Below are 22,542 nucleotides of genomic sequence, written 5' to 3' on the forward strand. Positions count from 1 at the left end.
AGCACTACCTTAACAGAGTTAACACTAAAGAATAATTTATTTCTAGAGGGGTAATGATGAAACACAAACTGGGCTACCCAGGGAGGTTGCTGGGTCTCCTTTAGGGGCAAGTGGGACGCATGATTAAATGCCAAAGGGATTCTCATCTATAAGACTCTTAGTGAAGTATTACGTGGAGGCAGGAGAAAAATGAAGATGACCTCTCAATGGCCCTTCAAATGTATGGAGCTTTCTCTCAGAACTAAAAGAAAAAAAAAATTTTTTTTTTAAAGGAAGGTAAATGGCTCTTTCTAGGGGAAGAAGTAGGCTCCTTGGGATGTGATCTTTGCTCCGGACTGGGGAAAACCATACAGGGCTGCGGAGCAACCCTGGGGCCCAGTCACCTAAACACTACAAGTCCCCAAAAGCACCGCGGTGAGGGCGGGGCTTGCTGACCGTTATGACGTAGTGGGCGGGGTCAGACGGGACAGCTCTGACCTGGGTTTTCAGCCCCTCCCCTGTCCCTTTCCCCGCCCTGTTGCTGTGGCGCCGCCGCTGGCTGCAGCCCCTGGTGAGTCCCTGGAGTGAAGGTGGGCAATTAGGGACAGTTGGGCCCTCGGGTTCCCCGACTTCACACATCCAGTCCTGAGAAAGGGCCATGGGCGGGCAGTGGGGTGGCTGGTTTCGGTTTTCACCTCCTATCTTTCTAGGGTGACCGTAAGTGAAAGTGGCGTCATGGGGCCCCTGGAGCCCCTCCGCGGCCTTGGAGGGTTGAGGGCAGTTTTTTCCCCGAGGAGGGCAGGGCTTCAGTGCCCGGAGCCGGGTGGGCGGCTCCTGGGGCAGAAGGAACCCTCTGACCCGAGTGAGGGTCTTGAAGTCATGGCGTCATGCCCCCCCCCCTTCGCCGGCCGAGGTCGTGCTGGTTCCTTAATCCCCGTGCTTGACGTCATTGGTGGCTGTGGCCGAGGGCGGACCTTGCCCAGTCACCCTAGGCAAGTTACTTTCTCTTTGGGCCTCAATTTCCCAGTCTTGATCCCTCAAGCCCCCTTCCTTCAGTTGAGGCCGTTTGTAATTGGAGGAGATGTTCTAGAAGACCGAGAAGAAAGAGCACTTGGGGTGCGGTGACCTGCTTCTTTACCGTTGATCTCCGGTAGCCCCTCCCTCCCCACCATCCCTCCCCATCTCCCCCCCGCCAATTTAGTCTGGGGCTAATGTTCCCACTCTAATTTATTATGATTTCAACCCCTCCTGGACATTTAAACTTTTTTCTATCACTTGGATTCTTTGCTTCTGATGTAAGCCAACAAGTGGCCATGGTTGGAGCTGAGTAGAATAATACAAAAGCTATGTATTATAACATCTCCACTATTACAAAAACTGTTAAAAGCAAAAGACTTTTAATACAATAGGTCTTTGTAGATTATGTAGAGCACATGATTAAGGAATATCCAGGTGACTCACTTTCACAGATACTTTCAGAGGGCCTCTATTTGAAACTCTACCCTTTTGCAGAAATGACAGCTGTGGAGTGGAAAAGACCCTAAGAAAGGTAGTAAGAGTTACGTAACACAAGTCATGTGGTCTTTGGAGTCAGATAGTACAAATAGGGCTCTTTAAAATTTTTGACTGTGCTTATTAATATAATACCATGCTTCCTCATTTTCTTAGATGAAAAAATGGTTAAACTCTTTCATTTCCTTTTTCCTTCACTTGGGATCATCATTATAGCTGGAAAGTTTCTTAGAGATTTTCTTGCCTGATCCATGTGTTTTACGGATGAGGAAACTGAGGCCTAAAAAGAGGTAGTATGACTTGGCCAAGATCTCAGAGCTAGTTAGTGGCAGAACTAAGACAGGAACCCAGGTCCCTTGGCTCCTAGCTTAGTCCCCTTTCTACTACACTTCAAACACTGTCACTACCCATGTCACTTCAAGGGTTAGCAGAATCACCCTTTTCACAGAAAAAGTATAAAATCTCAGTAAAGTAAAATGGAATAGAATGGAGATTTAGTCCACAGCTTTGAGCTTTTCGCAGTTTCTCCTGGTTGCCCAGAACAGTTTTTCTGTTCTTCCCTAGTACTTTTGGCACTGTGGTGTTGTGGTATGTGGGATGAAGGCTGCTTAGAATAAGCCGGGCAACTAATCCAAACAGTTGTTAATGAATTAGGTATTAAAAGTCTCCTGGGAGTACAAAATTTACTTAAGGCACTAGAAAGATTTTAGGTAAGGAACTGGAATGAACTTGGAAAATTTGGATTAGAGCAAGTGGCTCTCATAATTTGAGGACCAGTGACTATGTGTCTTTGCTTTTGCTCCCCATCTCAGGGCCATCTACACATCCATAATATCTATTGTCAGTGTTCTCTAAAGGGTAGTTTTGTGGAAGCATCTATTCCAGGGCCAGGGGGAGTGGAAATCAAATCAGTTCATCCATTTTGCTAATTGCTAGTAGTTTAGAAACTTAAGTAAGCAGAAGGATGAAGGAATTAGGTTGAATGTGTGTTTAGTTTTTACTTATTTTTGTTTTTACTATTCCCAAATGAAGAACTGATTGGCATTTCTCTCTCGGCTGTGGATTCATTTGGTTTCCTTCTGTGAATTGATCCAGAGAAACTTATCTATAGTCTTCACTTCTCTTGAAAAATGTACCCACTGGTATAAAAGGCTAATGTAAAAATGTTGGGCATTCTTTGTGCTGGAATTTTAGTTTTTGTTGCTGTCGTTTTATAAGGTTATTCTTTGTGGTTCAGCATACATGAGGAAAAATCTTTAGGAAAATTGGTGAGTTGATTTGGTTGAATATTTGCACTGTTAGAACCTAAACCAGAAAGCTTAAAAAAAAAACAAACAGCTTAACATTTTTCAATTTTTCTGCTAAAAAGCATATCAGCGTAGTTTACAGATTCATTCAGAAAGAGCAGGAGTAGAACTGGCTGTTTGTTCCTTCAGGAGAATATAAGAGAATCTGTGCCCTCATGGAACAGTCCTGGGAGTACTGTATTAGACTTGAGAAGCTCATTAGATGAAAATGTGTCAGGTTTTCTTAGAAGCCAGGAGCCAGTTCAGGAGACTCATTTTAAAATATATTGCCTGTTATTGCCTGCTTCCTCTGAGGACCCTAATCATTTTGGAAACTGAGCTGAAAAAAAAAGAAAAAGTAACAACTGTGTCAGAGTCCAAGTAAAGTGCCTCTGACAGTTTGTGGAATCTCTGCATTATTTTCCCATGTTTGATGGTTTGTTTTTAAAATTTTCTATTTGTTTTCCCTGGTCACTCTTTATATGGCCAGTCTTTGATTTGAGGGTAGGAGTAAGGAATTAAGTGGAATACCATTCCATGACTTCTAGGGAGCCTAATTCATCCCACTGCTTTTTAATGACTCTAGGTTTCTAAATTTAACATTTGCTCTTTTTGTATTTCTTCTCTCTTCCTTGTCTCTGTGGATATTGCCAGAATTAGAAGTGGATGGTGGACAGGTTCTATAGTGGGAAGAGTGGTTAAAGGAGGGGAGCTGATGCTTAAATCATTCTTATTTTCCTTCCGCATCCTTCCTGCCCGCCCGCCCCCGCCACGAACAGTCATTTCTAGACTGCTTTGTCAGAAAGGCAATTTCCCAAGCCGTTGTTGGAGCCCATTTCTCCCAGGGAATTTTATCGCTGGGAGGAATTATAAGCTTTAAGGATCACTGACCTTAAAAATCAGTAGATAGCTTCCTTCCAGGAAAAGTTGAATGAGATACCTCCTCACTGATCCAGTTCAGATTGACATGGTTATGCTCTAGGTTTACCCATGGCCTTTTCTAAAAGTCGTCGGCTTTGGTAAGAAGCAGAAAAGCCACTATTGTTCTTCGCTCTACCTCCTCAAACCCTTCTGCAGTCTTGGCAGAAGAGTTTTTTATTTCAAGAATGATTGAGTTCCGAACACCCAGAGTGCCATTGGGTGCCCCCTGAGTCCTTCTGGGAATGTGATGAGATCTCTGAAATGGGAAACTTCATGGAGTCTGTTACATTTTTGATAAGCAAGGAACCAAGGCTGTTGACTTTTCCATACAGATGTTAGGTTTTCAGATGAATGACAAGAGATAGAGTTTCCATTGGCTGTACACTCAAGCCTCAGAATATGAGCTCTTTCATGTCATTTTGTGTATGTGTGCTGTCCTTTCTTCAGTGAGATTCTTTCAGGATCTCAGTTCCCCAACCAGAGGTTGAACCCGAACCACAGCAGTGAAAGCCCAGAATCCTAACCACTAGGCCACCAGGGAACTCCCTCCTCACCCTATTTTAGAAAAGAGAAAGCTGAGAAACAGCAGCTTCTCCAAAGGTACCCAACAAATTAAGAGCAGGGCTAAAGATAAGAATTAGCCCCACCATCATTCACACCATTGTTTACCTACAAAGCCCCTTCCTTTCACTTTTTGATGAATTGCATACATATCTTATTCATTCATTTATTCAATGAGTAAGTACTATGAGTACATAGCAATAATTGATTGCTATGGGCTAGGTGTTTTGTTGTGTATATAGTGGTGATAGTGTTATGAAGGAAGAGAACAGGGAGTATGATGGTATTTAGGTTATTGAGACACAGGCCCTGAATTCACTCCTACCTGAGTGTTCTCATGATCCACAGTAAAGGACAGATTAAGTCACATGCTCAGATAAAAGGTGCTCCAGGCTTAGGACAGAGGGGCTATGCTGGCCTCAGTGTGACTGAAGACCACTAGGAAAGACAGGGGTCTGCGAGCTGAGAAACCTCCCTGCCCAACCTCCCACAGCATCCAACAGATCAGTAGTCAACGGCTTATCATGAGGAACAAGTACTGGCCTAGACTGGAATGTGACCTCTTTCTTCCTTAGAAAAACTGATCTGAGGTTTGAGGTTGAGGATGTGGCCAAACTGTGTCACAAACCAGAAAGCTAGTACATTTCTTAGTTCCTTAGCTCAGTCAGAACAGACAGTTCAGTGCCTCAAAGTCCTCTTACCTTCTCTGTGAAAAAATTGACTTCTGGGGGAGCTGGAAGAGGAGGCCTGTTTGCTTAGAGTTCAAAATAAAACCAGGAAATTAGTGGGGTGGGGCAGAGCTAGAAGAGCTACTGTGTTTTTTTGGTTATTGTACTTACTATTTTTTTAAGGGGTGTGTGTGTGTGTATGTGTGTGTATGTGTGTACAGTCTTCCAACATGTTCTAACAGCTGAATTTGTAAGATACCAGGTAGTAGTATTTGCAAATGTACAGCTCTTTCTTCATCTGCTGTGTAGAGCTGCAGTATTGTTTTCATTTCCCAGTAGAACTCTGGGTTGAGAAACATAGACTCACTAAATGCATTTAGAAGACAGGGCATGTGGCTTTTGAGGGGCAGGAAGTATCAGGTCCTGACAATTCAAAAGACTTTGTTTCTTTTGTGTATTGTTTTTATCTACCCAATAGTTCCCATCCTTGATCACATTTTATCTGTACTATGACCTAGAAAGGTGAAATACAGCTTAATATCCCCATTTTATAGATAGGGATCCAAACTTGCTTGCTGTCCTCCAAACATGGGCTGCATTTTTCCGTTTCTTTGCTTTTATGCATGCTGCTTCATTCATCTGGAATTTCCTCACACCCCAAACACATTTGTCAGAATTCTAATCTTCCTTGAGGGCTTATCTAGGATTCTACTCACTCCTCGAAGCTTTTCTTCATTTTCCTAACCAGTTTCATCTCTCTCTGTTTTGAACCCAAGAGCATTTTGCACTTATTCTTATTTGGCAGTCACTTAAATTCTCATCTAACCTCCATATCGGATTGAGACTCTTTTGAGGGCAAAGACTGACAGAAAAGAAAAAAAACACAAATGTAATAGTCACTAACATCTGTTAAACCCTCTCTTTATCCAGACTTTGTGCAAGTGCTTTATTCTGTCACTCAGCCTTTACTTTGTGTGAATTGCCTACTCTATGGCAGGTACTGATTTAAGGACTAGACACTGTACATTGCAGGCATACCTATCTGCTTCACAGATAACTTTTTTTTTTTTTACAAAATTGAAAGTTTGTGGCAACCCTACCTTGAGCAAGTCTGTTGGCGCCATTTTTCTAACTGCATTTGCTCACTTCATGTGTCTGTGTCACATTTTGATAGTTCTCAAAATATTTCAGACTTTTTCATTATTATTATATTTGTTATGGTGCTCTGTGATCAGTGGTCTTTGATGTTACTTTTGGAAATTTTTGGCATTTTTTAGCAATAAAGTATTTTTTAATTAACGTATGTACTTTTTTTTAGACATAATGCCACTGCACACTTAATAGACTACAGTATAGTGTAAACATAACTTTCATATGCACTGGGAAACCAAAAAAATTGTGTGACTCGCTTTTTTGAGGTATGTGCTTTATTGAGATGGTCTGGAACTGAACTTGCAATGTCTCCGAGGTATGCCTGTGTTTCAATTAATGCTCACAAAAAAAAGAATGAGGTAGATGTTATTAGCCCCATTTTACAGATGAGGAACCATGCGCAGAGTCCAGTTAAGTAAATTACCCAAGGGCATGCGTTTAATAGGTGATGAAGCTGGAATTTGAACTCCAACAGTTTGATTTCTGAACCCATGCTCGTCACCACTGCATGTCAAATAATCTCCTTCTCTCATCCCTATCTTTCTTTCTGCACCCATCCCCAGCTCCTAGCAGAGTGCCTTAATATATAGAAGGACCCGATAATTACAGGATAAATGAAATTGAATAGAGAAGCTGAAATCTAGAGAAATTGACATTCCAAAAGTCACAGGGCTTGTTGGAATGAAAAATCTAGAATCTAAGTCTTAACAGTTCCCAGCTCAGGAACCTCTAGGCTGCCTTACTTAAGGCATTTAGAAGAAGGGGAGCAAACTAGCTGTGAGCAGAGAACAAGGGTATGTGAGGGTGGTGGTGCCTGTGGTGAAGAGGTCACAGAGACTCAGAAAATTCTTATAGCACAGGAAGTTATGAATGCAAAGTGGCTCATAGTGAAACCGAAAGCAAGTTGTGTGATCTCAATACTTGTCAGGCTTTTGCTTTTCCTGACTTGCCCCGAACTGAATGTTCCCTGGGTGAGAGCCCAGAAATTTCCAGCATTTCAGACAACCCTTTTTGAGCCTTATTCTATCCCATATCTCATAACAGGACCCCTACCATGGAAGAGACAATAGAAGATCCCCCCACATCAGCTGTCTTGCTGGACCATTGTCATTTCTCTCAGGTCATCTTTAACAGTGTGGAGAAGTTCTACGTCCCTGGAGGGGACATCACATGCTATTACACCCTCACCCAGCATTTCATTCCCCGTCGAAAGGATTGGATTGGCATCTTTAGAGTAAGTGGTTAATTTAGTACCAAGTGACTGGGAACTAGAGGTGAATCTTAGTTACCTGAGTGTGTGTCTGTCTCTGTATTATAAGCATTTTGCATGTATGTGTGGCCAATGTTAAAATCCTAAACTAAGCTCCCTAGCACTTCTCCCTACACACACCCGCATGTGCTGTAGGACTCAAATTTTAATTTCAGTCTTAAGCTAAAATAAGATAGCAAATAATACAATCCACAAGTTTTAGTATACTTTCAAAAACCAAATGTAAATGTTTTTTAAATTATCCTATTTTGAAATATTCACCTGTGACTTGACTGGGGTAGGTGGCCCCTTACATAATTTCTGTGAATTTAAACGTCACTTGCTTGCTTAGTACAGTGTTTAATTTGTTTTAATATAAGTATTACAAATCTGGAAAGGATGTTGAAAATTTACCTTGTCCTATATCTTGCATCCAAGAAGTTTGTTCCTGAATAAGCGTGTCTTGCTTCTTTGTGAAGATTTCCAAGAATGGAAAGTTTATGAGCTCCCTCGGTTTCCTCTTCCAGTGTCTAATCACCCTGTCAGTTCACGTACAGAAATGGTACTTTTTTTTTTTTTTTTTTTTTTTTATTTATTTTTTTTTGGCTGTGTTGGGTCTTCGTTTCTGTGCGAGGGCTTTCTCTAGTTGCAGCAAGCGGGGGCCACTCTTCATCGCGGTGCGCGGGTCTCTCACTATCGTGGCCTCTCTTGTTGCGGAGCACAGGCTCCAGACGCGCAGGCTCAGTAGTTGTGGCTCACGGGCCTAGTTGCTCTGTGGCATGTGGGATCTTCCCAGACCAGGGCTCGAACCCGTGTCCCCTGCATTGGCAGGCAGATTCTCAACCACTGCGCCACCAGGGAAGCCCAGAAATGGTACTTTTTATTATAGTTAACTTACTCTCTAGCTCCTCTTCTTTCGCCCTCTGTATCTCTGTCTCTGACATCCCCTCACACACAAACACACACTCTCGTTCACTCACTCACTCACACACCATAATGACAAATCGTCCTATTTACAGAGACAGAGATAAAGGTCAAACGTAAGTAACTTACACTGCTGAGTCCCAACATAAGTGACCTTTGTTTTGACACCTCAGTATGTCATGTGCTTGTTTACCAATGCTGTTCATCCTAAAATCAGACATCGTTCTTGAGTGCACTGTGTAGGAGCTGATGCTAATTCACATTTCCTCATCGAATTCCTTTTCCTTAATTGTTTGGAATTCCAAGCTAAGTGATAGAACGATGGAAGCTGGAGGTAACAAGGCTGGTGTTTAGAGGTGGGGGTAGTGGACAACCGGAGGGACAGCCGGAACAACTTCCAGTGAGGACTTCACTCTAAACCAAATGAGAGTCTTATGCTTTTTATTTATTTATTTTGTTTTTATAAATTTTTATTTATTTATTTGGCTGCGTTGGGTCTTCGTTGCTGCGCGAGGGCTTTCTCTAGTTGCGGCGAGCGGGTGCTACTTTTTGTTGCGGTGTGTGGGCTTCTCATTGCAGTGGCTTCTCTTGTTGCGGAGCATGGGCTCTAGGCACGCGGGCTTCAGTAGTTGTGGCGCGCGGGCTTCAGTAGTTGTGGCACGCAGACTCAATAGTTGTGGCTCCTCAGCTCTAGAGCGCAGGCTCAGCAGTTGTGGTGCACAGGCTTAGTTGCCCCGCGGCATGTGGGATCTTCCCGGACCAGGGCTTGAACCCCTGTCCCCTGCATTGGCAAGTGTATTCTTAACCACTGCCCCACCAGGGAAGTCCCGAAAGTCTTATTCTTTTTAAAAACAAATGTTTAAAAGCATTGTTTTTAAATGTATCTATACTTCATTCATTTCAGAGGTATTGCGTACCACAATAAGGAAATTGCGGTTAACCCAGAGGTTCATTGTCCACAAAGCTATTGATTTGAACACCTACCCTAAAGTGTGCAAGAAAAGTTTAAGACTAATAAAGAGAGAACACAAACTTTTTGAGAACATATGATGTGCTAGGTCTTTGATGAAGGGGGTGTGTGTGTGTGTTTTCTAATTTAATCCTTACAGCACAGCAGCCCCCTGAGGTAAGTAGTAGTATTGCTTGTGCACAGATGAATAAAGTGAATGTACTCAAGATGGTGACCTTTCCAAGGTCTCCTAGCAGTGAAGCAAGTTTTTTTGACTCCCAAACCTCTGCTTTTCTTCCTCTTTTCTGCTGAATTCCTTTGAACAACAGATGGTCAGTTAGAGAATTTAGGGCTGACTGTAAAGTTGTGTGCTTCCTAGCTCACTTCTAAAGTGCTCCTGGTGTTCTTGCAGTGTAGTCTTAATCATACCCCTCAACCCCTCATCTGCCCTAACACCACTGGTTCCCAGCACCAAGTAGGCACTCACAAAATGTTTCTGCACGTGCAATATGCTACATCTTCTCCGTAGAGTGAAAGCTACCACCAGTGATAAAGCCTAAAGTGGATGGGAGTTGTTAGCTTTTCTTCCTTCAATGTAGAGCCCTGTGCTCCATACTCTCCTTCACCCGGGCATTTATGCGATGTTCCAAGGCTTCAGGGAGGGGAAATGTCATACCACAAGAGGCAGGCTGGGACTAGGACTGCTCAGATGGAGGAGCCAAGGACAGAAATTGCAGGTGACTAGAAGTTGCTTCCTTGTTCCAAGGCAGCAGTAATTCTTAGGCCTTCCTAGATGATATTTTGGTCACAGTGCATTAAGAAACTCCAGGATGTGAATGAAGACTCCATAAAATTCCTGCTTCCTGTACCTCTGCAGGTGTCAGTGGCTCAGAGGTGCTTACAGCAACGGGGTGGGTGTTAATGAGACACTAAAACATGCCCTAGTATGTGTGATGCACTTACAGCCTTTTCAACCCTGCTCTGATTCCTTAGTATGTGAACATGGAATTTATTTTTAGTTCTTTTTCTTCCCACTGGGCTCAGGCAGGGTCACAATACGGCAATAAATGTAATTTTGCTTATTTGCTAAGTATTCTCCCCTTGAAGACACAAGGGCTCCTTTTCTATTCTCCGGTATACTCTTATCTTCCAGATAGGATTTGAGCCGTCTTTTACCCCTCTTCACATTTAGTGAGAATATTTTCCACTTAGCCAGCTTTCTGCTCTGAGGCATATTTTACAGTATCCTTATATCTTATGACTTACTGCATTCCATACCTAGAAGGGGCCTTTATGACTACCATATTGTTGTTGTTATCTTTATCACCAAAAAGCCTTCATTAAACATGCATTAAGAAAAACACTGAAGAAAGAAAACTCTACAGGTTGGACTCAGTTATCTGGTACCTCATAGTGTAAGAACTCTCTTGTCCATCCAACCCCAACACACATTATTTTTATTTTTATTTTATTTATTTTTTTTTTAAATAAATTTATTTATTTATTTATTCATTTTTGGCTGCGTTGGGTCTTTGTTGCTGCACGTGGGCTTTCTCTAGTTGGGGCGAGCGGGGGCTACTCTTCGTTGCAGTGCGCGGGCTTCGCATTGCGGTGGCTTCTCTTGTTGCGGAGCACGGGCTCTAGGCGCGCGGGCTCAGTAGTTGTGGCTCGCGGGCTCTAGAGCGCAGGCTCAGTAGTTGTGGCACACGGGCTTAGTTGCTCCGCGGCATGTGGGGTCTTCCCAGACCAGGGCTCGAACCCATGTCCCCTGCATTGGCAGGCGGATTCTTAACCACTGTGCCACCAGGGAAGTCCTCACACACATTATTTTTAAAATGCACTTTTAAACGCAGTGATATAATCGGGTTGGTATAGGTGACAAGACTGAATTGGACACAGGAGAGGACGAACCAGTGGAGAGGGCAGATCAGAAGTGCTTTCTGATTAAGAAGTTCCAAGAACACTGTTGTAGGAAAATAGCAGGATCAAGGTTCACAATCCCACAACTTTTTTCCCAATCACTCTCAGTTCTATGTCTGACTTGGAGATACAATATTTGGAACTCTTGTCCTGGGTGTTGAATGGCCAGTTTTTGTTTCCTTCTAAGACAAGTAATTTAGACGGTGTGTGTGCATACCAGTTTTTAATTGTATATAGAGTTATCATAAGTCAAAAAACAAGATTTGATCCATTGTGGGTAGATCTTATCATAATGAACTTACTCTATTGTAAAATCCACATAACAAAAAGTGCATTTTAAGAAGACATGGCCCAAATCTGAGCACTTTCAGATGCTGAACAAGAGCCTCTTGTCATTGCAGGTGGGATGGAAGACAACCCGTGAGTACTACACCTTCATGTGGGTTACTTTGCCCGTTGACCTAAACAGCAAATCTGCCAAACAGCAGGAGGTCCAATTCAAAGGTGAGAAAAATACTGGATCAAAGGTAGAAGACGGCTAGCAGCCAAGACTAATTAATTCCCTTGAGCTTGAGCTTTCTGGGGTAGATAAAAGACTTCCAGATTTTTAGTTTTCTGAATAGACCTTATTTTGGATTAAAAATCATGTTCTGTTTTCAGCTTATTACCTGCCCAAGGATGATGAGTATTACCAGTTTTGCTATGTGGATCAGGATGGTGTGGTCCGGGGGGCAAGTATCCCTTTCCAGTTCCGTGCAGAAAATGAGGAGGACATCCTGGTTGTTACCACTCAGGTCTGTAAGCATCTCATCGCAATCCCTTCCTGCCATTAAGAGGAGCAATTCCAGGATAGGGTAGAATTTCAGTCAGTAAGCCTTTATTGAATGTCTAACAGATAACTGTTGGGAAAATGTTATACAGTACCCATTCAAACCCACCATTCCTAAGGGAATGACTTAGGAATGTTAACAAGAATCATAACAATAAGTGATTTTTCCTTTCTCTAAAACTTATGTAACTCAGTTGACATTCAGTTATTTAACTTTCCCAGTTACTAATTTTTGTCATCTGCACATCTTATCACCATAGTAAATTTTATAAGCTCCTTTGAGGAGAGACACACCAAATAGTCTTCTTTGTATCTCTCAGTTTCTTTGCTTACTCAGTTATTTAACAGGACACCTACTTCCATCCAACACTCTGGTAGGCACTAGGGATGTAGTGAAGAATCAATTAAAACCCTGTCCCAGTCTCAAGGAGCTAAGTCTGAGAGGAGAGACAAACAATATTAAGTGTTTGCAAGAAAAAACTATGTTCTTTTGTCATTCCCCCTTTTAACTTTTTGTGGCCTTAATTTTTTTTATCTTTCTTTCTTGGTAATGGCAGCCTCAATGCTGCAATTATACAGACACACCTCTCTTACCCCCTTCCCTACATACTGAGGGGCTGCTTCCGTTTGGGGTACACAGATGTCAATACAGTGAGTGGGAATCAGCTAGACCCTAACCATCCCAGCCTATGGGAATTTTCTGCTAGAGGGACTTGAATATCCATTGAGCTGTAAAGGGCCAAATCTGAGTTTATGGAACGTTCTTTCGCAGGGCGAGGTGGAAGAGATCGAGCAGCACAACAAGGAGCTCTGCAAAGAAAACAAGCAGCTGAAGGACAGCTGTGTCGGCCTCCAGAAGCAGAACTCAGACACGCAGGCCGAGCTCCAAAGGAAGCAGGTACGGCTGCTGGTTAAAGGTGAACTGGGAGGATGGAGATCAGAATCATTTTCTGTTTTTCTTGTGATCTCACGCCCTGATACTAATACCCGGCACAGATTTTAGTATATTAGGTATTTCCTTTTTATTGTTTACATATTGAAATGATATTTTCATTTAATGGATTATATACTATTAGTAAAATAATTTCATCTATTTCTTTTTACTTTTTTTAATGTTGCTACTAAAATTTTTAAATTATGTATGTGGCTTTCATGAATTAATTGGACAGCACGTTTCTAGGAGAAAAAGCACCTTTATTTTGCCCACTGCTGTGTCTGCAGTGCCAGAACAGTGTCTGGTGTGTAATAGGCACTCATTAAATATTTGTTTAATGAATTAATGGACAAATATAAGCTCTACTAGAAGAGAAATTAGGTAGATGTATTTTTTCTTCCTTTTTTTAACTGAGTTGTAGTTGATTTACAACGTTGTGTTAGTTTCAGGTGTACAGCAAAGTGATTCAGTTATAGATATATATATATATTAGATACTTTTCCCTTATAGGTTATTACAAAATATTGAGTATTGTTCTTTTACTTGGATATTTCATTCACTGCTGTGTCATGCTATATGCCTGACATATAATAAGTGCTCCATAAATATTTGTTGGCTGCCTGAGATACTAAACACTGTCTTAGAAACGTTGTCCCTTTGATGTTTCCATCTACAGGAGGAGCTAGAAACCCTAAAGAGCATCAATAAGAAATTGGAACAGACGATGAAAGAGCAGAAGGACTGTTGGGAGACAGAGCTTCTTCAGTGAGCGCAACTCTTGAACGGGAGGAGCTGCTGTATCATAGACACCCTTAGGCAGGGTCCGATTAGATTTTAGAACAGTCTTCCTGTTATGACAGTGATAGGTATGATTCTCCCTCTTTGACTCAGGAGCTCTTTGATTCTAGGTTAGAGAATTAGTATCAGAATTGTAAGGACAAATGACCTGAATTCAAGTATTAACGTTAAGTATTGAACACTTGCAGTTTGAGGTCAGGAAGCCAAAATAGGACTGAAGAAGAGACTAGTGGATTTAAAAATAACTCTGCAGGCTTAGGGCCAAGGCAGCCTTAAATCGTTTAAGGTCTGGGGGAGCTGACCTAGAATCAGTATTTTTTTTCACTTAGTCATCTCCACTTCCACAGGCTGAAAGAACAAAATCAGAAGATGTCCTCAGAAAATGAGAAGATGGGAGTCAGAGTGGATCAGCTTCAGGTAGGTAATGCCAAACCTTTGCCAAAGTATATTTTCTTAGCCTTGCCACCGCTCCACTGTGGTGGCCCAGGAAGATGCAGCTCATTGTACTGAGTGCCTAGTGGTGGACCTCTCAGAGCATCACACTACAGTTTCAGGGTGTGTGTTTTCCGTTCTTGGCCCTCCACACCCTTTTTAACTTTTCTTTTAGCTACAAAATCTTTTCAAGCAAAATCTTACTAAAAAGCCTGGAATGTAAAGCAGGTAGCAGCAGAACTGCTCTCTTTTTTAGGAAGCTGTGCCTTAAAGAGGGGCTTTAAAGGGTGCTTTGTCAAATTTTACTCAGTTGAGTCTTAGATTCTTAGGTGTAAGGTAGAGCGGAAGAGTGAAGAAGTTCTTAGGGATATTTGGCAGTTGGGAGTTGCTGGGGAACACACATCTCTTTATGTTACTGTACATTTAAAAGCATTGTTCCTGTTTAGTTTTCCTTCTTTTTTATTTTGGTTATATTCACTATTTTTGCTTTAGGCCCAGCTGTCAACTCAAGAGAAAGAAATGGAGAAGCTTGTTCAGGGAGTTCAAGATAAAACAGAGCAGTTGGAGCACCTGAAAAAGGAAAATGGCCAGCTCTTTCTCAGTTTAACCGAACAGGTAGAGTCATGGGACAAAATATTTTTAGGCATTTGTGAAAAAATATATACATTGTTCTTCCTTGGCTCTATCATATACCTGGGTGTCACTGGCTGTGGGAAAGGTCTCAGGGGAAGCCATCTGAAATGAGGTATCTAACGGCTTTTCTCAGAAACTGATAAGAGAAGACTTGCTTTTCTTTCTGCACCCTGCTCGCTCATTAGCTCAGCAGGCCTTTCCCCAGTGTGTGCGCACATGTGCTTGTCCGTGTGCGTGTGTGTGTGTTTTCCCAGCAGTGGTACTGAAATCTGTTTTTGTGCAGAGGGAACATCAGAAGGAGCTCGAATGGACAGTGGAGGAGATGAAGCAGAAAGAAACTACTGCAGCGAAGAAACAACAGGAGTTAACGGCATGTCTGTCTTTGGATGGCTATGTGGGAGGGAGCCTAAAGAAAGGAAGGGATAGGGCCTATTTTCAGGGGATGGACAGGATAAATGACAGATTAGAACAGCATTTACCTCTGGACTTTCTTCTCTCTACCCAAAGGGACAGAGAATCTGCCATTTACAGACTGTTAGGAGAAGTGGGCATTTCTAATATGTGACGAGTGAAAAGGAATATTGGAAGTTAAACTTCATGAGAGGTTGTAGTAAATAGAGCCTTGGGCTAGGAATCACACAGAATAACCCCTATCCCCTTCTTAAAGAGTTTTTGTCGGGGCAGACAAATTAATGATTGTAAAATGAGCTCTACAATTAGAAGATATTATAGTAGTCAAACAAATTTTGTTATAATTAATATAATGTTAGCAATTATCATCATTATAAATTATTCTGAGCTATGTAATATAGTAATGAAAGCCTAATTAATAATTTCCTATAATATATTGTTGGAAACGAGGCCTCATGGTGATAACAAGTGCCTAGTAGCTCCATTTTCTGAACTGTTGTAAGGACATGAGAAATCCTGATGTGTGGAGAATATCCAGTTACTGGGAATGTAACTCATATCCTCTATGCATCATTCATTTATTCAATCATTATCCAATCAATTATTGAGTACCTACTGTATATAAGATACTGTGTATTTTAGCTTGATATAATAAAGAATAGATGCAACAAAGTTTGAAAGTCATCAACTCACAGGTTAAGTATAGCCCACAGGAATGTTTTATTTGTTCTAGATGGTGTTTTTTAAAAAACTGATTTGGTGACCAACACTTAAAAATGGGAACATTTCCCGTTAAAAGAAATTTGTATTTCCAGCTTTTTGAAAAATCATAGGCTCTGGCAACACATGAGCCGACACTCCCGCCCAGTAGCAGTATCTGGAGCTGAGTAGCCCTTTAGATGGGTCACGCGTTCCCCATGTGGCTGCAGTCCTCATTGTTTCGTTGCATCCCACTCCTTCATTCAGTTCCATTACTTGCCAGGCCCCTGTTGGCACTTTTGAGTTTGTGACCTCTGATGTAACAAAGAAATCTGCTTTAAATAATCTATAGCCATTCAAAGGTTTGAACCTCCTTGGTTTTCATGGAATACTTTTCAAGATCCAGGGGCTCCCCAGCTGTCTGATAGCAATTCTTTATTCCTCATGCATCCAAAAGGCCCCTAACTCTGAGGACTATGTATCTTAGGCTTCAGGAGCCTAGGAACAAGAAAACAGCAGTGGAGGAGCAGTTAGTACAAGAGGTGGAACCCCTAAAGGCAAAGGTAGAGGCCGGGAAAGCCTGTTTCTTAGAGAAGTACAGAGTGTCAACGGCTCCACAAACAGATCAGGCAACTCAGGGCTGCCGCACGGGTAGGTGACAGAGATGAGGGGCCCAGGAAGCAAAGGGTGTGAAGGTTTGTGGTTCCTGGACCAAGCCCAGAGGATTGTACACCCTCATTAAGGAGAATACACCCTCTGCTAAAAAGAGGGATGGAGTATGGGGCCAGAAACCAGCCTGGAGATCCCCAGAAATAGAGGCCCCAGCTCAGCCGTGGGTCTCAGGGAAGGTTTTTATAACCACTAAGCAGACAGACTGACAGTTTCTGTACAGACTCAGATAGTGCTCTCTTATTTCTGCCTTTTGAGGAAGTGAAGCAGGACCAGAAGAGCCAGCAGGAGCCAGTGGGGATGGGGAGCCAGGAGCCTGCAGTCAGCACTGTCGTCGGGTAGCCCCTTTCGCGTTACTACCTCAGGGTCAGCTAGAAGCGCACAGCAGTTTGGGCACCAGCATGCAAATAAAAAATCTTGAAAAACACCCCACAACTAGTAGGATTAGCTTAAAGTGTTTTTGTGAGGTATTCGCATGTGTATATATATAGGCAGGTGTCGGGAAGCGCTGAAGCCATGCCTATGAGTTTTGGCTCCATGAAACTAGTCAGGTGAACCCATCATACTGGGAAGCCCAGGACCCCAGTCTGGGTTCCTTGTAGCCTTGGATAAATGCCTTCCAGGGTTCCTTCTTCCTCAGTGTAACTTGAGTCCACATGCCTGTCTTCATACTGGGAGGGAGTCACACCAGCCTAACTCAGTGCTTCACGCTGGGTTGAGTGAGATGTTTATTCAAGACAAAGAAGATGATTGTTTCCATGGTTGCGTGGGGTTAAAAAAAGCTCAATTTATCCCTAATTCCATTAAGCCAGTCTTGAGGTTTCCCCCAAGCTAACTTTTTCTCTCTTTGGTCACTTACTCCCAGCTAAACCAAAAGAAACTGGCATCTTGATGCCAACCCAAGCCTTCACGCATTTTGTTAAGTCATTTTTCTGTAAGTCAGCATCACCTCCATGGTACCACTCCTCCCTACCCCCATTTCCTTCTCCACCACCTCAGTCCCACCACTTTGGAAAGCCAGATGCTCTATGATCTCCTTGTTTTACCCCACCTTGGATCCAGACTGCAATAGGTGGTCCTAATCCTAATTTTTTTTTTTTGACAGGACCAGAACTTTGACTTGTCAAAAAGACTGAGTGAGAACAAGATTATGTATAATGTTCTGCAGAAAGAGAAAGAGAGAATGGAAGAAGAAAATGATGTAAGTGTGTAAAAGAGTTTTAAAGGGAAGGAAAGAGTTTTAAAGGGAAGGAAGGAGAGTTTTAAAGGGTGACCCAGAGATGTGGTGATAACATAAAAAGTTAAACAAAAGAGCCCTTTCTGGGACGTTGGATGAGACATTTGCTCCCAAACAAAGAGTACATTTCATCTGGTTTCCTAATCTACCGCAAAACCCATTCTTTGTTCTGTAACTGAAGCTTGTTTGGCATGGCAGTAGTGACCTTGAAAGGAACAGCCTTGATGAAGATCTAACTTACTATTTTTGCTTTTAACTCCACAGCTATTGTAAGTAGTGTCTTTGGGGAGTAATATCCTACATCATTTTTATGCTAGCTGAGGGACCCTTTTCCTTCAGCACAACTTTTTTCTTTTTCTCTGCTGCCAAACCAGGAGCAGAAGTGGTGGTCTGTACCAGTGCTGGACCCATGGTAGGCCCCAGATAAATACTATGCATTCATTCATTCATCAGTTCATTCTTTCATCCAACCAGTATTTATTTTCTGCTGTATGCTAAACACATTATTATTGATTGATTGAGGATGATGGCAGCAAATAAAAAGGTTGAGCTTGAAGCCATTCTCACATTCTTGCTGGCATCAAAGAGCAGGTGTCCATGCATTCTGGCTGCTCCTCCGATCTACGCCTCCAGCCATTCTCCATCTCTACCCTCTCCATAACCCTTCTGGGCTCTGCCTTCAAGTGATCATTTCTACCTTTGATTATATCATTTATGCCAATGTGTTTCAATTTTGCAGAAAGACTTTGGGGTCTGTTTCTGGTCCTGTCATTCTCATCCTCTTGATTTAGTTAGCTGTACCTTGACTTTGAAATAGTCGATGGTGTGGGCTGGGGGTGGGGGAAGGGTGTGCAGAAGATGGGGAAGGAAGAATGCACGCAACTTGCAGCAAGAGAAAAAGATCTGATATTTGGAAGCTTTGTTAAGAACTAGAGTAAAACCCTCTTAAGATGTTAAGAGGAAATTTACTGATTTTCTTTTTTCTAAGAACTTTAAATGTTGCCTGTCCCCCTTGTGGCTTGATCTCTTACATTCTTTCTCTCTTGCATTCCCTCCCTCTCTTTTTTCCTCCCTCTCACTCTCTGTTGGCATATCCATTTGATGGGATAAAACATGAAGAGGGAAAATTATATCAGATGAATATTCACACTATGTAAGAAAATTGTTCTAGGAAGGAGACTAAAAGAACCATTCTGCTCTCAATAATGTGTAACAGTTTCAATTTTAATATAGCTCCCACCACCCTCACATATCCATACAACTTCTGTACCCCCTTCAGTTGGTGTGTATTTAAAGATTTTAAATTCCTTTTTGCATTCATTCTAAACAAAATACAATACATATTTAAATTCAGATATTAAGAACTCAGATCTTTGGAATACTGAGGCTGCTGCTTCCCCTTTTGAAGAATTATGGTTTATCATTTCTTGGGCTTCTCCAGTGCCACCTTGTTAATTGAGAACTACCTGTAATGGGCATCCCTGGCCAGTTCCTTGTGGCCATTTGTTGTTGTCTTTTAACATGTCTCTGTAAATACTCTATCCTTAGCTTTTGAAGATGGAGAACAGCACACTGCTGAGTTACATGGGTCTGAATTATGACTCTTTGCCTTATCAAGCGCCTACTTCGAATCAAGGAGGTGCAAGACAAAACCCAGGACTTGTCTATGGAAACCCATATTCTGGTAAGGCAACTTTGCCATTCGAGCTGGAGGCCCCTGCTTGCATCCCTTTTCTCCAATAAATTTTTTTTTATCTGAAATGCTAATTAAGACCAGCCTCATTGTTAAGACTTGTTGGGCAGAAGCTGAGTACCCAACAGAAAGACTGCCAGGCAAGAAGTGTTAATTGAGAAATAAATCTGAATCTAGAAGACACAAATCAGATCATTCGCCTAGAGGCAGCAGACACAAATTGAGTCCCGTGGCTATATTCCAAATATATAAATCAGAGAAATGTCTCTGTGTAGAAGATACATACATCTAAAGCTGAGGAAGCTAATTAAGATTTGGAACTGGAAGCACGAGAGGCGGACTGTGCCACCCAGGATGGGCTGTTAGGCAGCCACCCCCGTGGCCTGACCAAGGGTAGCAGGGATGTGCTCAACAGAGACTCCTGAGTGGTTTGGAGGACAGGAAATGGGGTGACAACCAGTCTTGTCATTGAAGGACCCGGGGTCAGATGTCTTTGCCAAACAGGGAACTTTCCTCCTTTTTTGTCTCCAAAAGCGATATGAGACCTCATTTGCTTTTTTGCGACAGTTTAAAGCAGTCCTGTTCTCTTAACAGTCACAATCTGATCTTTGCAACAGGCAGGGGTACAAGTTTATTTTTCCTTAAAAATATTTTTAAACATTTCATTTAAAAAATGACTGTGTGGATTTGGTCTTAAAATCTATTCTCAGACTATTTCCGTGTTAAATTGTTACTGTTTTCATTAAAATCTCATTTTCTCCACACTGGAAATAGGTTTATTGTTTTTTCTGATTATATAATGGCTACTGAAAATGCTACTTCATTATTTTTTCCTCTTTTCCCGCTATCCTTGACCTAGATCCCCTCTATCAAAGTAGATGGTATATATGAGAGCTAAAGAATCAGAAGGGGAACAATGAGGGCTACAAAAAACAGCTGCTGGAACACAGGTGGAGAATGCATTCTAGGGATGCATTTCATTGAATGAAATCTTTTTTATTACCTTCAGGTATCCAAGAAAGTTCTGCCCCCAGCCTGGTAAGTATTGGATTCATGAGATTGCCTACATGAGACCTTTGAGAAAATTTCCCTTCCTGCTCCATCCAGTTCATGGGAGAACCATAGGGAGACGGGTTCACTGTGATAACTCCAGAAGTCAGCAGGGTCAATTTGGCCAGTGCCGAAAGCTGAGAGAGCCTGTTAGGGCGGGGAGAAGAAAACACAGTTCATCCATCAGTGTTCCGCTGAAGATTTTCACCTGTGAATTGAGTTTGGTAGCAGGACTGGGGAGGAGATATGGACCAGGCAGGTAGCCAAACAAGGTATGTCCAGTGCCTCTTCCAGGCAATATTACATCCTTTCAATCCTGGGGTTAGAGAAATGCCCCAGTGAGTATCTCCAAATGTGAATTTGTTCATTCATCCTCTGTTTCTTGATCACCTACCATCTGTCAAGCATTATGCTAGGTGCTGAGGATATAGTAGAAAGTGAGACACAGTCTCTGCCACATATAGCTTACATTCGGACTGACCTCTTTGCTCTCCTCCCAGCTCGCCATCAAGAAATGCCCCACCTGCAAATCAGACTTTCCTGATGACTTGTTTGATCACACCTTGGAGCAGCACATGCAGACCCTTAGTTTGAATTGTCCTATTTGTGACAAGGCCTTCCCAGCAAAAGAGAAGCAGATCTTTGAAGACCATGTGTTCTGCCACACTCTCTAAGTGTCCCAGCCTCTTGGATCTATACTGTACCTGGATTTTATAGAGTAGAACCTATAGCTTCTACTATGAGTTATGACCCAAGATCCTGCCTAACCTGAATTATTAGGGATTTACTTAGTCCTGCTGCCCTATAGGTGGAGTCATGTTGATTATCTGAAGCGTAGTGTTAAGGGCTGTTACTTCCATCCTTGTGGGTTAGTACCTTTTAAGTCACATAACTCTAGCTGTGTCAGCCTCTCAACTAAAATGCCCATTCTTCCGAGGGTCTCCAGCATAAAGGCCCTAGGATGGAGCTGACCTGGCTATTCACAGCAGGCCTGACTCGAGTACTAAGTGAGTAGTTTTCCAGGTTGTCCCACTGCCATTCAAGGTCAGGCCTTGAGTGTGTTTGTACTCAGTCCTCAGTCCTAACCTTGGGACTGGCGACTGATCAGAGGTTGAGAATTTCTTCCTCCTCCTCAGGCCTCCTTCTCCAACTGATTTAGAATAGTCAAAAATGGCATGGCAGAGAACCCAGACATCCAGTTTGGATACCAAAGGTTTCTCATCTTGATTTCCCAGCTCCCAACAGAAGCATTCCTGAACTATGGACATGAAATATTATTTCACTCACAGAAAGTCTTTCTCTCTGGATACCTCTGACTGGCATTTTCTACTCTGGTTTTTTCCTGTGCACATAACTATTATTGTTGTAAGTCCTTTCTTAATGGTTAGTGGGACTTGTTAGAAACTGTATGGGTTTGCAACTTTCTGAGCAGGTGAGTTTGAATATGGATAAGTTAGAATGAGAACTATTGTTAATCGCTTTAATACTAAAAATAAACTAGTCCTCTACTTCAGGGACTTTGGTAATTTAAAATAAACCTTGAGTTCATGTTTTTTTATTTTTAAGCTTGTGGGGAAAGTATAATCAAAAGGATTGTCGGAATTATAGACCCCACCAAGGATTTCTCTTCACCTGTCTTAACTAGTCAACAAAAGAGTGTCCTGGCCATTATCTTGAGGTGGAGAGGGAGGTGACGAAGCATTAGTTTGAGAAATCTGGAGCCCTGACTTTCTTGTTCTAACTTGCTGTGCATTTTTGAAAGGGTGTGGATTTGGGCACCTTTTGTGAACTAACTTCAGTTCCCTCCATCCAGATCTGCCTAATTGAACTATAAGAAAGCAATTCCATTTTCTCCACCCCAGGGACTGAACAAATGGAAATGACTCCCAGGCAGTCAGCCAGCTGGTCACTGTAGAGACTTTAACAGAAACTTTTGAATGATGTGAAACATGATGTTGTGCATCAGGTTGATCCAACTATAGCTCTGCATTCCTTCTGGGGTTTTCCCTGACGTGACTGAAGTTAGGCCTTCGACT

General features: G+C 42.2%; 1 protein-coding gene across 2 annotated transcripts; it reads left to right on the forward strand.

Moving 5' to 3' along the window:
• The first annotated feature begins 461 nt into the window (after positions 1 to 461).
• CALCOCO2 (calcium binding and coiled-coil domain 2) lies at positions 462 to 22,043 on the forward strand. Of its 2 annotated transcripts, none has more exons than XM_061175333.1 (13): positions 462 to 550; positions 7,124 to 7,313; positions 11,523 to 11,625; positions 11,782 to 11,915; positions 12,723 to 12,848; positions 13,561 to 13,649; positions 14,030 to 14,099; positions 14,607 to 14,729; positions 15,031 to 15,117; positions 17,632 to 17,727; positions 19,312 to 19,447; positions 20,466 to 20,494; positions 21,007 to 22,043. In XM_061175333.1, the coding sequence occupies exons 2-13, from the start codon at positions 7,134 to 7,136 to the stop codon at positions 21,178 to 21,180; spliced, it is 1,347 nt and encodes a 448-aa protein (XP_061031316.1). In that variant the 5' UTR covers positions 462 to 550; positions 7,124 to 7,133; the 3' UTR covers positions 21,181 to 22,043. The 2 variants fall into 2 exon arrangements, with proteins under 2 accessions (XP_061031316.1, XP_061031317.1); XM_061175334.1 differs by having other exon boundaries at positions 514 to 569.
• Positions 22,044 to 22,542: the final 499 nt, after the last annotated feature.

This window comes from Eubalaena glacialis, chromosome 19 (assembly GCF_028564815.1).
Source record: "Eubalaena glacialis isolate mEubGla1 chromosome 19, mEubGla1.1.hap2.+ XY, whole genome shotgun sequence".
In the NCBI taxonomy this organism is placed as follows: Eukaryota; Metazoa; Chordata; class Mammalia; order Artiodactyla; family Balaenidae; genus Eubalaena; species Eubalaena glacialis.

Excerpts from the sequence above, each read along its gene's own strand:
- CALCOCO2 (XM_061175333.1), top strand. The coding sequence starts at position 7,134 with ATGGAAGAGACAATAGAAGATCCCCCCACATCAGCTGTCTTGCTGGAC. Across the intron at positions 13,650-14,029 it reads TGGGAGACAGAGCTTCTTCA|GCTGAAAGAACAAAATCAGA; the intron begins GTGAGCGCAACT and ends CCACTTCCACAG. Across the intron at positions 14,730-15,030 it reads TTCTCAGTTTAACCGAACAG|AGGGAACATCAGAAGGAGCT; the intron begins GTAGAGTCATGG and ends GTTTTTGTGCAG.